The sequence below is a fragment of the Hypomesus transpacificus genome, unplaced genomic scaffold (assembly GCF_021917145.1).
Source record: "Hypomesus transpacificus isolate Combined female unplaced genomic scaffold, fHypTra1 scaffold_130, whole genome shotgun sequence".
In the NCBI taxonomy this organism is placed as follows: domain Eukaryota; kingdom Metazoa; phylum Chordata; class Actinopteri; order Osmeriformes; family Osmeridae; genus Hypomesus; species Hypomesus transpacificus.
In genome coordinates this window covers 341,808-354,561 of record NW_025813706.1, presented here as the reverse complement: position 1 = coordinate 354,561, position 12,754 = coordinate 341,808, and the positions used below count along the sequence as shown (strand labels likewise).

General features: G+C 39.2%; 1 protein-coding gene across 1 annotated transcript; it reads right to left on the bottom strand.

The window, feature by feature from the left end:
• Positions 1 to 863: 863 nt before the first annotated feature.
• LOC124488272 lies at positions 864 to 2,713 on the bottom strand. The gene is made up of 6 exons (XM_047050894.1): positions 2,684 to 2,713; positions 2,281 to 2,467; positions 2,058 to 2,172; positions 1,626 to 1,897; positions 1,383 to 1,535; positions 864 to 949 (listed from the first exon to the last, which is right to left on the bottom strand). The coding sequence occupies exons 2-6, from the start codon at positions 2,465 to 2,467 to the stop codon at positions 864 to 866; spliced, it is 813 nt and encodes a 270-aa protein (XP_046906850.1). The 5' UTR covers positions 2,684 to 2,713.
• Between the last annotated feature and the right edge of the window lie 10,041 nt (positions 2,714 to 12,754).

Sequence of the window (12,754 nt, the reverse complement as noted above, 5' to 3'; positions counted from 1 at the left end):
ACCTTTCGGTCACATTTAAAAATGTTGTATTACAAAATTATTGGATCACAAATTTGCATTGTGTGTCATACAGCTTTGGTGTGCTATACAAAGAATGTTTGCTTAATCATGTTACACATCACACATTGATTGCTTTTGTACATGTTTTAACACTGACATAGCGCGCACAGTGCGCAAGCAATTTTTTTGTGGCTCATTTGAGCGAAAAAGTTTTTGAGGCTTTATGTAAAACAAACAAACATAGCCGCCTTTTCAATTGGTAAAACATTGTCCAGTGAAGGTAATTACGTTTACGTTTCTTGGCCTGGTTTTCCATCTTTATATTGTCTCACTAGGTAGCTTTCTATATGTCAGTGTCACTGTTGTGTGCATAGACGTTCATTTGGAATAGACCAACCGTCCTGGGGGAAAGGGGTGCTGGCCAACCGTGTTGCCGGCCAACCGTGTTGCCGGCCAACCGTGTTGCCGGCCAACCGTGTTGCCGGCCAACCGTGTTGCCGGCCAACCGTGTTGCCGGCCAACCGTGTTGCCGGCCAACCGTGTTGCCGGCCAAGCGAATTATAACGCAACCAGAAGTGCTTCGGCCCATCAGGAATTCTCCAGGTACTCCCAATGGCCAGTCCGCTACTGTGTAGCCTACTGTTAATTTGCAGCTATATATATATTTTTGCCTTAGCACCACCTGAGACTTTTGGGCACCGCTTTCAAATGTGCGTTTCATTTTTCCATCTTTCCTTCCATAAGACCATAGTGTGCATCCCATGTAATTCAAATTGGATAAAAAAAAAAAAACGGGAGACCTCCCACGACGCCCCCCGTCCCTGCGAAGCCCCCCAGCGGTGTGGGGGCTGCGGGGGTATTCTTTACGGGCCTGGCATGCCCATTTCAACGCATGTTTCTAAACAGAGTTTGCAGGGGGCCCCACCGTCTTTCACGCATTGGATTTTACCTGGAAATAAGTTATTTCAAAGGTGAGTTTCTTTACAGAAATATTTTTAAATACATAACCATATTTTCATAAATTGGATGGGGCATATTGGTTTGAAATTGAAATTTAATTAGCCTGTTTATGTACTATCAGATTCACATTGTTTACGTTGGGATTTCGTTAGCTAGGTTAAACCTTCCAGAAAGTTATGTTGAAATTCCCTGATCCAGCTCACCTGATTCGAATGAATGGTCGTTATAACAACCCATTTAATTGAATCAGGTGTGTTGGAGCAGGGAAACATCTAAAACATGCAGGACAGTGGCCCTCGAGGACCAGGGTTTGACACCCCTGAATATAGTTTCAAAGAGCACATAATGTAAGTACAAGTATTTTTTCATATTGACTTATTTAACCATCTATATGGTCGCAGTCTGTTTTAAAATGATTGTACCAGAGCAAGGAACAGGTCCAGTGCCGGTCTTCCCCAGTCTAAAGCTAGGGACGAAAAGGTGGTCTTGGCCATTTTCTGACAGAGGGGTGGCAGAGATCCGGCACACAGGACTTGAGGGTAGACGCGTAAGGGTGTCAACCAGTGACATTGGAGCTGAGGACAGGTAGGTAAATTGAGCACATTAAGAACAAAGACATTTGATAAGACCTGTGATATGAAATTGTTTTTTTGAAGTAGGCCTACCTGTGTCACAACCACGGTCAGATTGCTTCCTCAAATCTGGACGATGTCCAGCAGAGAAGTGGTGTGGAGGACTTGGAAGCATGTAAGGTGGAGGGCTAGGGACAAGTGGTGCAGGAGCTGTAGTATGCCTCTGGCCTGGCAGAGGTCTAGTAGTGGTCTGGCAAACTACATTGAGAGTGGGTGGAGGAATAGGAGGCAATGGAGTGGAGGTGCGTCTTCTCTTGTTCCCCTCATCTGCCTCACTGTCAGAGTCTGTAACACCAAAAATGATCCTAACAAGCAAAGCAAAACAGCTAACAATCTGGTATGTGCAACATAAAAACTAGTTTAGAATTTAACAACATTGGCTAATTACTTATCCTAATTAAAAACATCATCTGTTTGTAACTCTTAAGTGTTAAAGATCAGTGAGGCCCTCAGATTTTCTCTTACCTTGGCTTACTTTTTCTTTTCCTCATAATTACTTTTTCCTCGTCATCAGTTTGTAACTCTGACGTGTTACAGATCAGTGAAACCCTCAGCTTTTCTTTTGCCTTCATGTAGTCACCTGATAAGTTTAGAAAATCTGAATTATTAGTAAATAATTAAATGTAAACTTTCAAATATTTAATAATTTTAATGCCTTTTTAAGTTAACTTTCTAAATGGTTTCGTACCTGCTCTTAAGAGGACTCGAACATCATACTGTTTCCAGTCTGGTCCTGGATCTTCCCGTTTTTGGACAGCTCTATTAATGCGTTCATCACTTTTGTAGTTTGGCCACCAAGTCACACCATCTTCAAACCACGAGTCTGATATAATGTTTACTGTTTTTGTTTCAGTAAATTCCACAACTATATACATCTGAAAAAGAAAATACTACGGATTAAAATGAGCTTTATTTCATAATTTCTTTGGAAATAATAACCCAAAATGTTTTCCAATCATTAATTGTCTGTCTTTGTAGTCGTTTGTATTGTTGTTATAGTCTGACTTTCAACACTTTCTGAGTGCACTTATTGTAGTTAGTTTCTGTATGTCTTACTTGTTACTGTATGTCTTTTCGTTGAAGATACTTACATCATTAAAATTCACAAGTATCCAGAACCCTTTCTGGGCCCTTTTTCATTTGGAGTAAATGTGCTGTTTTTCTGTTAGTCTGGCAGTCATTTGTCTTATTATTAGTCATTGGTCTCCCACTAATCAAACTCCCCACCCTCCCTCCTTATACCCACCACTCCAACTATGCCCTGTCACTATGCATGTGTAAAAAAGGCATGACAACAAACCTATCTTTATAAGGTAAGAGGACACACTTAAAGGAGATGTCTGATACTTCAGCTACCTTAAAAGGTCCTGTTGGTTGAAACACAATAAATGTTCTAAGAAAATCTGAGCCCATAGGATAGTTAAAGAACTTTTCAATTTTTGAGAAAACTTTGAATACTACATAAATTCCTTCCACAGATTGAGTGATGTTATGTAAAACAGATATCTCTGCCTATAGCAAAAACATTATCGCCTGTGGAAACTTTCACTGTCCATTCTTTAGTATGTAGCTCTCTGTACTGTGCTTCAGCTTGAAGGCCATCAGGAACAGGTCCAACATAATGTTGCCTTCTTAGACCCTCACGACAACCAATGCTGCAGATCTTTTGAACCTCTGATAACCTTGGTACTACCTGAGCAAGAGGAAATTCAGGCTTTCTAACACACCTCTTAATAATTTAGTAATTAGTAATTTAGTAAACTTAGTAATTTTCAAATGGAAAAGCAGAGATAGTGTCCAAACAACCATGCACATCTGCATCTCCAGACAGGTGGACCAAGGAATGGACATTATACACTAAGGCATCTCTGCCGTACAGCTCCCCAAAATGACTGACAAATGTGGAGAGCAGTGTGTTTGCATATGTACTATACATATGGACTAGCTGTGGACTGACAAGGATGGAAATACCTGTAGATAACAACATAAAGTTGTTATATAAATTACTGTCTAAATATGGTTCCAGAACAACAGGGCCTGTATACAAGAGAAATTGTCTGAACTCTGTAGCTTTCCAACGATCTAATTCTCGAAGGGATCGTGGTTTCCTTGCAAACTCTGCTGGTATATACCTACGCATCTGAGTTAGACTTTCTGAAATCCTGTCAACAAGACTAGAGGACAAACGAAACATCAGAGGGCCCCTCAGCCAAATGTTTAGCAATCGTCGCATTACACCTAAACATGCAAGGTGCATGTAATCAAGGGGAAACCGAGTTACCATACCAACATCTAAATTAGAAAATCCATGAGGTCCTTCATGGTGATGATCCTCATCAGCTCTCTCTGAAAATGATGAGTCAGTCCGTAACATGTAATTATTTAAAGGGTAAGTCATTCGTCTGTTGATGTAAACACCTGGCTGGGAACATTTATCACATCCGTGATATCCATTGTGAGCCTTTGTGTTTTTTACAAATGCCCTAGCAGGTGTATCACACACAACAGAAACCAGTTCAAGGAACACTTTTTTCCCACTGAAATCAAAACCTCTCTGTAGCTGTTGTAACTCACATGTGAAGTCTCGCCAAAATTCTTCAGCTGGATAAGGTTTTTTACTGCCACAAAAAATGCCTATGACAACAGGTTCCTTCATTGGAACACTTAACAGAAGTCCTAAAATCGGCCAAAACTGAATATTTGTGCTTTTAAACAGTGGTAACCCATCAATATTAATCTGCAGCTTGAATTTAAAGCCATCAGCAACATTGCGTATATGTTGAGATAAGGTGTTACGAAGCGCTGCCAAGATACCTGTATAATGATACAACCCACCACATTTTTCTTGTATTTTGTAATTAATTTCTGTTTTGAGGACAGTCCTAGCATCTTTTGGCAGTTCTGGGTGGTACACCCTCAACAGGGTAAGGAGGGCTGTGAGCGCGACCAAAGAAATACTGAACTGTACAGCCCAATTGGCTAAGCTGTCCAAAAGGCTCACATGCTCTTCATCAGTGTCAGTATCAGACTCTGAAACCATTTCTTCTCCCCCCCATTCTATGTCTGTGTGATGGTCATCTGAATTGTCATCCTCCACTTGAGGAGTAACGCTAGAGTCACAATCATGGTTGCCATCGCTGTCATTGGTGTTGTCACATGGGTCTGCCCTGTTTTCTACCGCCTATTCTGTTAAATGAGAGTCGTCTGCAATGTCATGGAGTCGTTTTTCTAATGCAAAGCGTGCCCTCCGCCTGACTCCGGAGTCTGTTAATGGAGGTTGCCTCCTTTTCATCTTCTCTCTAAAATAGATTCTGACAGAAATACATGTTTTAGGGTCCATCTGGGGTTTAACCCCAGCCCTCTACTGATCTTTATTTATTTATTTTCCACTGTATTTGTGTGTGTATCAGACATTTATCTGAATAACAACAAAGTTAATACAAAAAAACAAAACAAGTTAACACTTTTTACTCATTATACCCATAAAAATTGTAACACATTGTATGTTTGTGTGTTTGACTCACCTTCCTGTTGTGCTGAAGACGTGATGTGTGACTCCTTTCTGTTACAATATTTCAGGTAAACCTCAAACTGAAAGAACATTTTTTACATGATTAAGATCATGTTTTAACAAATGAATACAATCAGATATTATTTCTCGGATCAGAATCAACTAATCAAGTGCCGTTACAAATTATATGGTGAAATAATAAAATACAATGGAAAGTGCATGATTTTTGATTGGCCGATTGACTCTGAAAACTAGCTATTCACAAGCGACAACTTGCTTCTGAATGGTCATTTCAAGTAATTGACAGTTGCCGTTGCCAATGCTCATCCATATCCTGTCTGGCTAAAGATCCTACTGCAGTACTGTAGAGCTACAAATGTATAGAGGACCAAACCTGCCAAAATTTAAAATAAATGAATAAATAAATAAATGCATAAATAAATGTACTCATACATAAAAAAATGCAAATATATAAAAATAAATGTATGAAAAAATATTAATTATGTATTTATTTATTTACATGGCCATTTATTTCTGTATTTATTTATTTTTGTATTTATTTATTTCTGTGTACATTCATTTCTGTATTTATTTATTTATTTATGTGTACATTTATTTCTGTATTTCCTTGTCCTTAAGCTAATGAGGTAATCTGTCAATCAATGTATGTCACGGTGTCACCTTAACCCCATTGGTTGATTGGTATCAGAGTGCGAAGATGGACTTTCCATGCCTGGGGTTGCTATGAATACCTTAGTAAACAAAAGACTGCACACACGCAACAGATAGCCAGAGATTTGAGAGTTTTGGCTTGCTAACCTTGCTAAAAAAAGTGCTAGTCAAGATGTTTTACTTTTTTGCGTTGAGGCTCTGGATACCAATTGTACCATTTAGCTGCATGCAGAGTCATAAAAAGAAAGAGTTGCATCAATTGATTGGCTTTACGTTCATGGTACTGCACTGTAGGATAGTTAGAACTAGAGCGAGCTAGCATCAGTTTCAAACAGCATCGTCGTTGTGGAACAGTTGTACTGCATTGTATGAAGGAGCTGTGCCAAGGTAAGAATGTGTAAGTTCTTGGCTCATTTTCTGGCATCTAGTACATTTAATATTTCAGTATCTTAAAGTGCCGAGATTTTTTGATGCTAGCTAGAAATGTAGAAGCCAGAACGTAGCAAAAACAATGTGCTACGAAGTGAGTGATGACCTGTTTATGTAATGTTAAGTGTAGCTTGCTAATTTAGTGCACTATTTATGTTTATTGAGAAACTAATGCCTACAAACAAGTTTGTGTGAGAGGAAAGCTGTATTTAATAATTAATTCATAAAGGTGGTCGCTTATTTGCTCCAAAGTCTGGGAGTTAGTACGGTAAGAAATTGGATGATATTATACAGTATCAAGGAACCATCAAAGAACAGAGTACAACATGGTTAATCTTTTCATAAAGTGAATGTTTACTAAGCAAACTATGAGTTAGAGACCATTGTAACATCCAGTCCATCATGAGTTAGAGACCATTGTAACATTCAGTCCATCATGTGATTATCATTACAGCTTACTGTCTGTTTATGTGTGTGTGTGTGTGTTGTGGTTATGGCCCTTGCAGTCTGGCATTGCTACTGAGGTTGATGTGAGCTGAAAAGGAGGCCCAGTGCCTTGGAGGTGGATGTCAGACCACTGGACGAACGAGCGCTGGATGGGAGACCACTAGTTGAAGGAGCGCTGGATGGGAGAACACTGGATGAGAGAGAGCTGGAAGGGGGACCACTGGATGAGGGAAAATGTGATGGAGTGGGCTGTCTTATATTTGAACCACAGTATTTTTGTCATTACTATGCTTTTAATTGTGGTTGTTATTGAGTTATATTGAGTTTGCTCCTGTTGACTTTAGCAAACCACCTCTTTCTCTCACTATCAGCTAGGATGCTGTAGCCTACATCACGACTCCCTATTTGGAGCATGCAATACATCCAAGTTTCTTGGTGCAAGACCAAGACAGCGCAGTGTAGACAAAAGTGTTACCTTTATTGTGACACTCTTTTCATAGCAGAAACTAAAAAAACGTGTACATATTTGAATAGTCATGTTGACTATCATGTAGTTGTACGGTAGCTTTTCACAACCAAGTCCTTGAGGTTTAATCATTGTGCACTACGCATGCTTAAAATTTTATTAAACTGTTTCCTATTTCTATCATTACATGGTCATAATCACCTTGTGTGCTGTCAGTTATTGATGATTCAATAAAAAGGAATAAGTAGGGCAAGACTAAATAAAGATGCAGAACATACTACTTGTTTGTAAGTCACATTTAATGACAACACATGAAGGGTATGAAGAGATTCTTAAGTTGGAGTACAGCTCTGGTTGCATCTATGTGGCGGTTGATATGCCTGATGGACTTGCTGTTGATAATGACAAAAATGCAGAACACGCTACTACAAAATTTTAATGCACTCCATAAACTATGACTAAATTGTGTCGGTCAAACTGCAGAGTATTACAGTATAACCATGCTAACCTGCTAGGGAAGTTTACCGGCTACCTGCCTAATGTTACAACATTGGATTAAAACTATTAGAGCTACGTTTTACTCATTTACACGAGTTCCTTAGTTTAACCCGTATGACAGATCGTTGCTAGCTAGAGCTAAATTCATCTGAATTTGTGGTTGCCGTGTACGCGATGAGTAGGCTACACTTTAAAATATCCACATATCATCTGACCAGATATCAATAGTTTGATCAGCTGCCTTTAGTAGCTCCAATATCCGTCTGGACATGTTTACTGTGACTTTACGTCTCTAATCTATCTGGTCTTGCTATGGCATGATGCTTGCCTGAACGTAGAAATAACAGAAATAAATACAGACAGAATGTATCTAGAAAACAAGACTATAGTAAAATAATTGTAAAATTATTTCTATGTATGCAATATATTTATTGATAGATTTATTTCTGTCTGTATTTATTTCTGTATTTATTTATTTCTGTGTACATTTATTTCTGTATTTCTTCATCCTTAAGTTAATTAGGGGGCGGGATAGGGGCGGGATCAGGGCGGGATCAGGGCAGGACGTTCAGCCAAGCATCATGCCATAGCAAGACCAGATAGATTAGAGACGTAAAGTCACAGTAAACATGTCCAGACGGATATTGGAGCTACTAAAGGCAGCTGATCTGATGAACTATTGATATCTGGTCAGATGATATGTGGATATTTTGAAGTGTAGCCTACTTATCGCGTACACGGCAACCACAAATTCAGATGAATTTAGCTCTAGCTAATTAGCCAGCCGAATCGGGCCGATTGCGGTTAAGTGCCGGCGCGATTGGCTGTGTTCTGGCATCGGATCGCCTACATTGAGCCGGCTCTGGCCCAGAATAGGTTGCCAGATTTGGCTAGGTTATGGTTGTGTGGACATGGGCCGATTGCGGCCGAGAATTGGCATATTTCCATTATGGAGTTATCTGGATCAGTATATTAATAACATTTGAGTGTTGGTTGGGCTTGTTCTGTATTTCAATAAAACAAATTAAGGATCATTTTTGTGTGTATCGTATTCTTGATATGCCAGTATTTATAGTTTGTACTAACATTTGTATCATACTTGCACACAATTTGAAAAACAACACCATTTGAATTGGCCGCGGGAATATAGGCTACTAGCGCACCCATCCAGCGTCTGTGTGTGAGAGGCGCTCATCTACTCGCGCACCCATCCAGCGCTGTGTGTGAGAGGCGCTCACATTTTCAACTGCCATTCTGTTAACGGTCATTAGAGGGAGCAGTTCGTTGTCAGGTAAGGCCATTTAAATAGAGAAATACACTATATGATACTTTTCGGGATATTTAATATTAAAATAATAAGGTGTTGCTAATTCTAGCTTACGTTAGACAATGTTTATGATATGTAGCTTACTAGTAATAGTAACCTAGCTAGCCTAGTCTAGCGTTGATGATGTGTTGCAGCTAGCTACAATGTGTCAGGTTTGGATGGACTCTTGATACAGTATAGCTTACCACCATCAGAGATATCAATAGTTGTATTGATTATACTTGAAACGTTATTACTTTGCTTAATTTTTAAGATGCAGCTTAGTTTTTAGTCGATCGATCTATGTCTAACATGATGTAGAAGCGGGTGAAAACTTGATAGCCACTTGTACACTTTAACGAAACGTTCAAAACTCATTCAAGTAAGCGGATCGTCCGCTTACTTGAGTGAGTATTGAAGAAAGCAGCGGATGAAAAAGATCACATCTGTATTAGTTGTATAATGTGTTGGTAGCCATAATGGCCTCTGACTTGAGTGCTGGTTACAAATCTGCTCGAGAACGTCCTCTCGAGCAGGAGACTCGCGCTCAAGTCAGAGGCGCCCACTTTAAACGGTAATTTATGTTCACATCAGAGGGAGTAGCCTATGGAAGATTATTCCTGTCAAAATGCAAATGATAAATGACATTTTCAAATGATAAATGAAATGCCTAAACGTGTTACTAATTGTCTATGTGTTTAACGCCTATAGGCCCAACACAATTGACCACAGAACCAGCCACAGGAATCGAAGGGAGCAGTCGTTTTTGTTGTAAGTCAACAGAAGTAAAAAAATATCAGCTCATTTAGCGATATTTTATTCTATTTTGTTCAATCCATTTATTTTCTTCATGTGTTTAACCCCTAGGCCCAACGCAATCGGCAAAGGAATCTTGTAGGCTACTGTAAGTTCATCATTTTTATGTTTTTCAATTTTGCCCAAGACTTGTGCTGTGAAGTTCATCTGCACAGCTGGACTTCTTAGTTGTCACAAAGTTAATCTCCTTTACCATCTGTAGTCTACCCTTTGGCCATAATGACTGAGCGTTATTCTGAATATGTCAAGTCATCAAATCTGCGAAGAAAGTCAACAGCCATAGTCAAGACACGTTTAGAATCATACTTTATAGATAATCTTACATCTGTAGATGAAGTTAATAATCCCGTTGAAAGTGCTTATCCTGATTGTGTTGAACAAGTTGCTGAGTGTGAAGAAGTGGAAAATGATGACCATAGTGGTCAGGGTTTGGAGGAGATGGTCACTGAGTGCACAGCAGAGGCCTATCCTGAGACAGTGGGTGACTTTGAAAATGTAGTTGAGAGCGATGATGAAATTCAACAGCCAACTCTAATTTCTAGCTTGATGAACTGGGCTGTGGAGTACAGTATCACTTTAGTTGCATTGAATGCCTTGTTGTCAGTGTTAAGGCATCACCACCCATCACTACCTAAGGATGCAAAGACACTCCTCCATACAAATAGAAATTACCTAATAAAACAAGTTGCAGGTGGTGCATACTTTTACTTTGGGATTGTAAATGCTCTGTCACGTTTCTTGAAAAATAGTTGGTTGAAAATTCCAGATCGGCACACAATCAAACTACAATTAAATTTTGATGGGCTGCCTCTTTACAAGAGTTCATGTATCCAGTTGTGGCCAATTTTGGGGTTAGTGCAAGGATTAAAAAAACCTTGCTTGATTGCTTTGTTTGGTGGCAAATCAAAACATCTTTCTCTGGGAGAATACTTGAGAGATCTAGTGACAGAGATACAAATCTTAGCAGCTGGCTTTACGTTTAAAGGAAATACACTGTTTTTAAAAATAACATCAGTGATGTGTGATGCTCCTGCACGAGCATACATAAAAGCAATAAAATATCACACTGGATATGCAGGCTGTGATAAGTGCACATTACATGGGGTTCATGTAGATGGTAGAATGACTTTTCCAGACAGCACAAGCCCTGTTATAACTGATGAAAGTTTCAGACTTCAGATGGATGAGGAACATCACAGAGACATCTCCCCTCTTACTGAAACTGGAATTGGAATGTTTCCTATGTTTCCCCATGATTACATGCACCTTGTCTGCCTTGGAGTCACAAGGAAGCTCCTAGAGCTGTGGGCAGGAAGCAATGGCCGTCTTAAGTGCCGCTTGCCATCAAAAAAAGTGAGTCAGTTGTCAGAAACACTTTTGTCATTCAAATGTCACATGCCTACAGAGTTTGCCAGAAAGCCCAGATCTGTTGAAGAGAGACATAGATGGAAGGCAACTGAATATAGACCATTTTTATTGTATACTGGGCCGGTTGCACTAGTTGATGTTGTTGGTGCACCAGTTTACAACAACTTCATGCTGCTCTATGTTGCCATATCCATATTGGCATGTCCAAAACTGTGTGTGGAGTTCTGCGATTTTGCAAAACCTTTGCTTGTATCTTTTGTACAACACTTTGGACAGCTTTATGGCAGGGAGAATCTTGTGTACAATGTGCACGGCCTTATTCATCTCAGTGATGACGTTAAAGAACATGGCCAGTGTTTGGACAACATTTCTGGGTTTGCCTTTGAGAACTCCCTTGGTCAAATAAAGAAAATGATTCGCAGCCCTCAGTTTCCAGTTGCGCAAGTTGTAAGGCGAACGTCAGAGTTTGAAAATGCAGATTGTAATGCAGATACACCAAATGAAACTAAACTCAGAAAGCCACACAGTAAAGGTCCACTGCCATTACACTGCCATGTCCAGTCCTGCAGTACAAAGAAATACATCTTTCACACCTTTGTGTCAAGGTGTTCACAGGATATAACTGTATATGTTATAATGGTATGGTAGGCATAGTCCAGAATATCATTGTGGTTGATGGGGATCCATATTTGGTGTATAATGAGTTTAATAATTGTTCAAGTTTCTTTGACTACCCGATAAATTCATGCCAGTTGGGAGTGTTCCTTCTCAAAGACTTGTCTCAGGAACTAAAATTTATTAGGATGGATGAGACTGTGACCAAGTATGTACTACTTCCAATCAGGAACACATTTGTATGCATGCCATTGCTCCATTTGTCATAAATGGGAGCTGAGTGTTGTTTGTATTGGGGCCGAGTATAAAACCTGAATTATTTTTGTGCTGAAAAAAATGTCTAGCATAGATTATCCAAAGATGTTGTACATAAAGTTAGCATAGGTAAAAGTTTATACCTTTTCTGAAACTTTTCTACAATCATATATGTAAGTTTTTTTTAAATCATTTGGCATGTAAAAAACACATTTGTGTTAACTGTTGAATGTTCTTTGCACCTGCATTTTACCAATGAAAATAAATTGTCATACCAAGGACTAGGTCGGGGGTGGGCAATTATTATTTACAAGGAGCAACATGAGAAACCTGAAATGTGTTGGAAGGCTGCATCAACGATAACTTGAACTTAATTCTGCTATTCATTTTCTCCCATTGTAAAAAGCAGTAAAGTTTATATTTAGATTAGCTGCTACTGGTTATCAGAAGAATAAGGATATTTTGTAAATGTTTATATAAATATATGAAATTGTGGTGTAGGTCAAATAGGAAAAGACTATAGAAGTAATACACATTTTGTTCAGTGAAAGAAATTCAGTGGCCTTGAACAAGTGCATCAAAATCTGGCTGAATGTCTGAGGTGGATATGCGAAGGACAGCTGACAGGTGAAGGTGAATCAGTCAAGTTCAAATTGTAATCCTTCAACACAGCGACCTGTTCTCCACAAACTAAGACTACAGCTTTGCCTTTGACTTCAGTAAACAGATACTTAGAAGTAATTATCATTTACTTGATCCTCAAATATGTTTAGCTGTGG

Bases quoted from the DNA above. Each gene is read 5' to 3' on its own strand.
- LOC124488272 (XM_047050894.1), bottom strand. From the start codon at position 2,467: ATGTATATAGTTGTGGAATTTACTGAAACAAAAACAGTAAACATTATA. The intron at 2,173-2,280 runs GTACGAAACCAT...TAAACTTATCAG, and splicing joins TCGAGTCCTCTTAAGAGCAG to GTGACTACATGAAGGCAAAA. The intron at 1,536-1,625 runs GTAGGCCTACTT...ACCTGTCCTCAG, and splicing joins TGACCGTGGTTGTGACACAG to CTCCAATGTCACTGGTTGAC.